Below are 7,598 nucleotides of genomic sequence, written 5' to 3' on the forward strand. Positions count from 1 at the left end.
GTGCGTGTCCCGGCACGCGTGGTTCTGGTGCCCGGCCCCGCTCATTGACCTGTGATCGAACGGAGCTTGCTGACCGCGCCCGGCTGGCTTGGTCAGGCTTCTGGTGGGCGCAGCCTTACAGGATCGCAGAATCGTCTAGGTTGGAAGAGACCTGCAAGATCACCCAGTCCAACCTCTGACCCAACACTAACAAGTCCTCCACTAAACCATATCACTGAGCTCAACATCTACACGTCTCTTAAAGACCTCCAGGGATGGTGACTCAGCCACTTCCCTGGGCAGCCCATTCCAACGCCTAACAACCCTTTCGGTAAAGAAGTTCTCCCTCATATCCAACCTAAACCTCCCCTGGCTCAACTTTAGCCCATTCCCCCTCGTCCTGTCACCAGGCACGTGGGAGAACAGACCAACCCCCACCTCTTTACAGCCTCCTTTAAGGTACCTATAGAGAGCGATAAGGTCGCCCCGGAGCCTCCTCTTCTCCAGGCTGAACAACCCCAGCTCCCTCAGCCGCTCCTCGTAAGCCTTGTTCTCCAGACCCCTCACCAGCCTCGTTGCCTTTCTCTGGACTCTTGAGACCCTCCCTGTCCTTCTTGTAGTGAGGGGCCCAAAGCTGAACACAGTACTCGAGGTGCGGCCTCACCAGAGCCGAGTACAGGGGACAATCACTTCCCTAGTCCTGCCGGCCACACTGTGATGCGATGAATACACACTTCTGTAGGAAAACCTCTCGTTGGAGTTGATGGTGTTTCCCCTAAGCCACAAAGTGTTGCAGGGTCTTCCATCTTAGCCCGCAGCTGCACAATGCGAAAGTGAATTTGTGCTTGGCTGGGTCAAGCTGAGTCCCGGAGCGTTGTGTGGAGACAGTCCGTCCATCCAGGTGGACAGGCCTTGCGTCTGCTAAAGAAATAGCGGTAGCTCTCATACCCTCAGAGAAGGGCCTTCAAACTCTACAACAACAAAACAACTCTTCTGAAGGCTGCGTGCACCCCTACTGCGTATTAAGTATGCATATTTCCATCGTTATTAACATGGAGCAGGGATAAAATTGTATGTGTTAGCTGATGTAAATAAAAGGAACTTTTTGGTCCAGGAATCAGAGGCAAACTCAGGCATTGGAGGTGTTCGGTCTATCTTGCTGAACCTGTCTGGTGGCAGGCAGATGTGCTGCTTCTCTTGTGAAATCTGCACTACTTGTAGCGCTTCCATCTCCAGGTCTGGCACTATTGACAGTTCCTTGCTGATTGTAGGGTCTGTTGTCATCTGTTCTTTAACAGGATCTGGCACTATTACTTTTTCACTGTAATGTGATGCTTACACTGAAATTATTTCAGTTATAATACTGGTTCCATTAAGCAGTCTAGCTGTTTTTTGTTGTTGTTTTCCCTGACAAGGTCTATGAGCAGTGCTTCACAGGACAATAGTACCAGTGTTACTCTGAAAAAAACGGTGTGAAAATCATCTACTGTGCGCTGCAGACTGCACATACATAGGCTGTAATGGGGCTGACCGAATTCTGATGTGAAGCAAGGTCTGTGTCCTTCTAGTACGTCTGTGGTTATCTGCCTATGCCACCTGGGTATGGGCGACTTGAGTGAATATCTTTGCCCCCAGCTGAAGATCTCCTTCCATTTCTGTGCTTGGATGTTCTTGCCCTCCATGTTTTAGGGTTTTGTAGTCCCTTATTTCTGTAAGAAAGCTCAGCTCCGCTCTTATTATCTTCTTGGTGCTTCACTGTTAAAGGCAGCAGGATATCAGAAGAAGGTATCTTCTGTTGTATTTTATGTAGTATAAAGGTGCCAGAGCTCCATGCTGACAGTGGAACTCAGCCATTTGGCTTACTGACCAAGTTCTGGTAGATCACTCCTGTATATTTGCAGCTACTACCACCCTAGTTTCTGCACCTGCTTTGGCAGAAACTCTTTGTTCGCATGCTCGTACAAAAGCCTCAGCCTAAAATGATCTGAATGTGGAATACCTTTAGCCAGGAACAAATTATGGCCTGAAGGTAGTAGGTTAGTCCAGTGTGAGAAAGGTGAGTATACCCACTAGCAGCCAAAGCAACTTCCCTGCAAAGGAGGTGAAGGAAGCAGGCTTTTCAGCAGCTGTATGTATTTACCCTGCCACCTGTTGACATTTTCCTATTTTCTTGCTGTCTGAGGGTTGAGATTTACAGACTCAGCCTGTTCCCATCAGTCTACTACTTCTCTTCCAAGCTTGCAGTGAAATTCGTTTGTTTCCATATCAGTAGCAAGGTGACAGAGTTGATTCTGCTGTAGCTTGCATGTGAGCTGTTAACACGTACTGGAAAAAGGCATACTTTGTATGCTTTAAACTTTTTATTCTGATCAATTATCAGTGCACCTTTCATTATGTATTCATTCCTGCCTCCAGGAAACATCTCATATGCTGGCACTCTGCAAGTAGCTCTTCTCCTGTGTTTGCCCAAGCCCAGACTTCCAGTGAGAGGAGGTTTGCCAAGAAAAGATCTTTAAAAAAAAAAAAAGAGAGAGAGAGAAATCTACAGGCTTCATCTACCACTAAGGAACTTTCTGAAAGCCCCCAGTGTGTTCCACACCCCATTAAAACAGGGGAATGCTGAGGAAAATTTCTACCTGTGGAGGCTGTGCTATTTATTTTGCCTTGCACAGAGCCAAGAGAGAGAGAAAGAGTGAGAGTGCAAAGGCAGACAACTTCATTTACTCCATTTATTAAATCCTATGAACATAAGTGAAGTGAGGAGGTCCTGCCAATTCAGTCATAGTTTCAGACTTTTGTCTCTTGTCACTTTTGTCCCCACCTTTCAGTCAAAGATTCTTGGCAACTTCCATCACTTTTTGTGCAGGATGCAGCAGGATGCAATTCTTGGGAAGTAGCTTCCATTTGCTGCAGCAATAATCACCAGGTTGGTTTTAGCTGAAAAAATGTTCTTTGCTTGCTTCTGCAGTGGTGTTGGGTGATTGACCTACAGGAGCAAGATTAGGACAGGGGATTTGGGGGCAGGGAAGAATATGCATCTCTAAGAAGTGAAGCTTTTTCTTCATGTATCCATGCTGTAGGTGGCTGTTGGATATTAGGATGTTATGGATGGGATCAGTCCTACCCTGAGGAACAATAGAATAAGGTGGATGCATCAGTACTAGCAGGGAAGAAAGAAGAATCCCTTCCGTTTGTGCCCTCATGCCTGCAGGACAGAAGGGAGAGCTATTCATGCCATCAGCCATTCCAGAGCAATTGAGGAAACCCTTAATAAGCCCTTCCGTGGCCTGTTACACAGCTGCAGTATGAAGGTGATCCGAGTTAAGCATCCATGATACCAGACCCTGTTGGCGAAGCATGCATCAGAACAAACACAATCATCTTAAATCACCTCCGCTTTCCAGTAGCTGAAGTACCTCTGCTGGGAGGTCTGTCTCTAAGTCACAGCCAGACAGATTTTGCATTTACCTCTCTTATGTTTTTAGTAAAGCACCCCAAATACAGTAACCTCCACATATCCAAATACAGAACCTCCACAAAACAAGAAAACAAGATGACTCAAGGCAAGGCGTTGCTAACCAGTCAAGCTCGGGAAGGAGTTTTTTACTATACAGAGATATCTGCAGCACCAGGGAAGCGAAAGTGAGCCTGTGTAACTAGGAATGTCCACAGTGTCATCAGCATTAAACTAAAGCAAACTGACTTCAGGGAGATTTAGGTTATTGGGACTCCCTTAGAAGAGGAGGTCAGTGAGTAGAATAGGGTGGAGAAGCCTCATCAACAGTATAAATCGAACGGACACTACCCAAGGCACTAATGTTCACAGCAAAATGGAATCCCTGGTGGGAGGATGGCTGCGGGATCTGCTGTCATTCCAGATGGATAAAAATAGAGAACTTTCTAATTTAGCAAAAGTAATTTCATGAAATGGGAGAAGATTGCTCTCACCACACACACCTCCCTCCTCAATATACCTTGTTTTTGCTTGGTGGTCATTTTGGCACTTAGGGGCTGCACAAGCCATTCAACCTAGCACAAGAGTAATTGGGTTCAAAATAAAAATACACACTGCTGCCGAGTTACCAGGATGAACAACTCCCATGGGAGTCCAATAGAGTCAAGACAGTGGAAGGGAGATCAGATGCAAACAGGAGAGAGACTGTCTGCCTTACAGACAGCACCGTTAATTGCTTCGGTTTGCCCGGCACCCACAGTCTCTGGGCATGGCCTTATAATCATCTGCCAGTCCAGCTGCTGCTGTTAGGGCCTTCCCTCCCCAGCCTGCCTACTTGCTTGAGATCCGCATCTGTCTGTCCTCATCGTTGTGAGTACTTCCATTGCTGTGACCTGATGCACATTCAGGACGACCGCAAAGCAGTGAATCAACTAGACCTTCTCCAGGAGACAGGAAGGGCTTATGAACACGTTAAGGGACCCAGCACATTCACCACTGTAGCACAGTAGCCCCCTGGAAACTTGTGCAGTTTAAATTTGAGGAAAGAAAGAGAAGCTTTGGTGAGCATCGTCAGTCAGGAAAGCTCTCTGTTGTATAGCAAAATACTGTACTGCACACCTGAGCTCCAGGGCACTTCAGAAAGTCTGTAAACCTCTCCCAGAGACATAGTAGGAGATTATAGCGGTCCACATCAGAACACTCTCACCATCTCCCAGCAAATCCCCTCTACCGCTAAAGGTACCTTGGCAGAGGCTCTGCGGCTGAGCTGTTGGACATATACAAGGCATAGCAGTGTTTCAGTTGTAAAACAATGATGAATTCAGACCATCAGAATGACCCCATGTAGTGATTCCTAACACACCTAAGTCTCTAGGACTTCACACACAGTTTGTGGGTTTCACCTCCTTGGGATGCCAGTGGAACGTGCTCAGAAGACCTTAGAATACAATGTTGTCCTAAAATGTCTTTCAGCTATTCCATAGTCCACTGTAGCCACGATGCAGAGAAATTGTTTTTCAGTGGTGACATCTCACGAGTGACTCCACAGCTTTTTGGGGAAGCCAACCAGCTCACAGCTACAGCAGGAAAAAGAGGATTTTTAAGTGCTTAAGAACTAAGATTGATAGTATACTGTTTGTCATGACACAGTTCTTCCCGCCAGGTTTCGTATTGCCAGGGAGGTGGGGAGGGGGAGACATTAATGCTTCTGGCTCAGGTTAATCAGCCCCAGCTACAAAGATGGAACCCTGCAGGCAGCTGTATGCGCACCCCACGCACTGCTAACACCACATCCCACAGACCGAACAAAGCAAGACAATGGCATACTTCACAGTGCAGCCTCTCTTCCGCAGTTGGTCATCCAGATTACGTTTTCATTAAACAAGAGTTTAAGGTCATGGACTCTTCATTAGCACTACAATCACTTCCTCTGGAAATAAGGAATACCACTTGCTGCAGTGTTTCTCTGGTGAAAGAGTGGCCCAAGGGGTAAACAGCTGATTGAGGATGAGAAACTGTGACCCGGTCAGCCAGCTGGCTCTACCTTTGTCTAAGCACTTTCTATACCAAAGGCCCATTTGCCTTCTGCTGTTCCAGAAAAGATGGAGCTAGCTGCGTAATCCCCTAGTCCAGCTTCATTGCAACACTTGACAGTTTAATTTACTTTAACGTAGGGTGGCTTTTTGGCAGTGATAGAAACTACAAGTCTGTTCGGGCAAATTTAAGAGGAAAGGCAGTAAAGGTGAGGAAGGAAAGCCTATTTTCTTACTTGTCCATTCTTACTACACACAATCCCCTTCTTTTCAGGGCTCAGTGAAATAAGACCACACCGCTTCTGTAGGCATATTGCTGATTTCTTGTCAAGAAATCTTATGTGATTGAACCTGCATAAGATGCATCTTAATCCATCTTTGTTTGAAAGACTTGTTTTAAGAAACACCCAGAACTGCAGAAAGAGAAAACCACCATTTGGAAAAAAAGTCTTTGGAGAAAGTAATATTTATGTAGAAGTCAGGATTTCAGCTGCTTTGCTCAACCCCAAGTGAAATCACCATGATTTAGAAGAGGTTTTTTTTTTCTTTTGTTTATGGCACTAATCGCTAAGTGCAACAAAAGAACCTTTTATTCACACTCTGCTAGCGCAGTAGAGCACCGTCTTCTCCCTGCACGACCACGAATGACAATTTTCTTGAGAAAGTTATTTCTGTGTGAACAGGTCTCTACTCAAGTACCTTTTCACGTTTTTCTACTTTTCTTGCAGCTTTAACTGTAAAGTTAGCACACTAACAACCCGTGGTCATTTCTTTCAAAAAAAAACAAGAAATAAAACTGTAAGGTTATATACAGGACTGCCTACTTAAGAACAGAAGAACGATGATGGTTTTTGTCTACTTTAGGCCAGACATCAGGAAGAGGTTCTTCACCAAGAGGGTGGTCACCCACTGGAACAGGCTACCCAGGGAAGGAGTCACCGCACCAAGCCTGCCAGAGTTTAAGAAGCGTTTGGACTGTGCACGTAGTCACACGGTCTGAATTTTGGGGCAGACCTGTGCAGTGCCAGGAGTTGGACTCGATGATCCTTATGGGTCCCTTCCAACTCAGGTTGTTCTATAACTCTACGATTCTATACTTTTTCAGAAGAACTATGATGTTTAAAATCACACAGATTTTTTTTTAATTAAACAGTTACTGTGCAGAAGAGAGAGACTGAGTAGTTTATTTGACATTGTTGCAGATTGCAGTATAATAGGACAAATTTGGATCACTTTGGCCAAAGCATACAGTCTTCGATGCTGTTTTACACCACAATAAGCAGCGGCCGTACAAGGCAAACAGGACTCAGCAACAGCTTAGTCATCATCTTTAAGCTTCTTGATCTTATACTTATGACGCTCGATTTCTTTCTGCAGTCGCTCGATCTCTTTCTTGTGGTGATCGATCTCTTCCTCATGGTGCTTCCTTAAGGCAGAGAGCTGCTCCCTCTCCTTCTCCCTGCAAGAAGCACGGCACGGGATGCCCGGCAGCTCCCGGGCACGGCAGCGCACACCCGGGGGGCAGCGCGAGGCCCCGGCGCCGTGCCCGGGGGGGGCTGGCGAGGCTTCGGCCTCGCGCGCGGCCGGTGACCGACCGGGCCGGGCCGGGCCGTGCCGTGCGGGGCGAGGCGGGCCCCCGGCAGGCCCGGCCTCACCCGCGCTCACCTGAAGTACCGCTCCTCCTCGGCCGCCTGCTTCTTCCCGAAGGCGCCGCCGGCCTCGCGGATGGCGCCGCCGCCGCCGCCGCCCTTCCCGGCGCCTTTGCCCAGCTCGCCCAGCTGCGGGGAAACGACAGCGGTGAGGCGGACGGCGGCCGCGCGACCCCCCCCGCCCCGGCCCGCCGCCCCCCACCTGGTCGGCTCCCGAGCCCGAGCTCCAGGCGCGCTGCTGCTGCGCCACCAGGGCCCCGCGCAGGCCGCCCCGCAGCGCCGCCACCGCCGCCATGGCCGCCTGCCCTTGGGCCGCCGCGCGGACGAGGCGGCGGCGCGCGGGGGGCGGGGCCAGCGCCGCGCCCGGCCCCGGCACGTCGGCGGGGGGGCGGGGCGGGGGCAGGGGGCGGCGCCCGCGCCCGCCCGAGGGAGCCCCGCGCGGCGGCACCGCCCCCCGCCCCCCCACCCCCCCCGGCGCGGGGC

The 7,598-nt window shown here is 49.2% G+C and overlaps 1 protein-coding gene across 1 annotated transcript; it reads right to left on the reverse strand.

The window, feature by feature from the left end:
* Positions 1 to 6,625: 6,625 nt before the first annotated feature.
* On the reverse strand, positions 6,626 to 7,477 carry ATP5IF1 (ATP synthase inhibitory factor subunit 1). The gene is made up of 3 exons (XM_066982593.1): positions 7,318 to 7,477; positions 7,132 to 7,244; positions 6,626 to 6,925 (listed from the first exon to the last, which is right to left on the reverse strand). The coding sequence occupies exons 1-3, from the start codon at positions 7,408 to 7,410 to the stop codon at positions 6,784 to 6,786; spliced, it is 348 nt and encodes a 115-aa protein (XP_066838694.1). The 5' UTR covers positions 7,411 to 7,477; the 3' UTR covers positions 6,626 to 6,783.
* Positions 7,478 to 7,598: the final 121 nt, after the last annotated feature.

The sequence above is a fragment of the Anser cygnoides genome, chromosome 24, assembly GCF_040182565.1.
Source record: "Anser cygnoides isolate HZ-2024a breed goose chromosome 24, Taihu_goose_T2T_genome, whole genome shotgun sequence".
Classification (NCBI taxonomy): domain Eukaryota; kingdom Metazoa; phylum Chordata; class Aves; order Anseriformes; family Anatidae; genus Anser; species Anser cygnoides.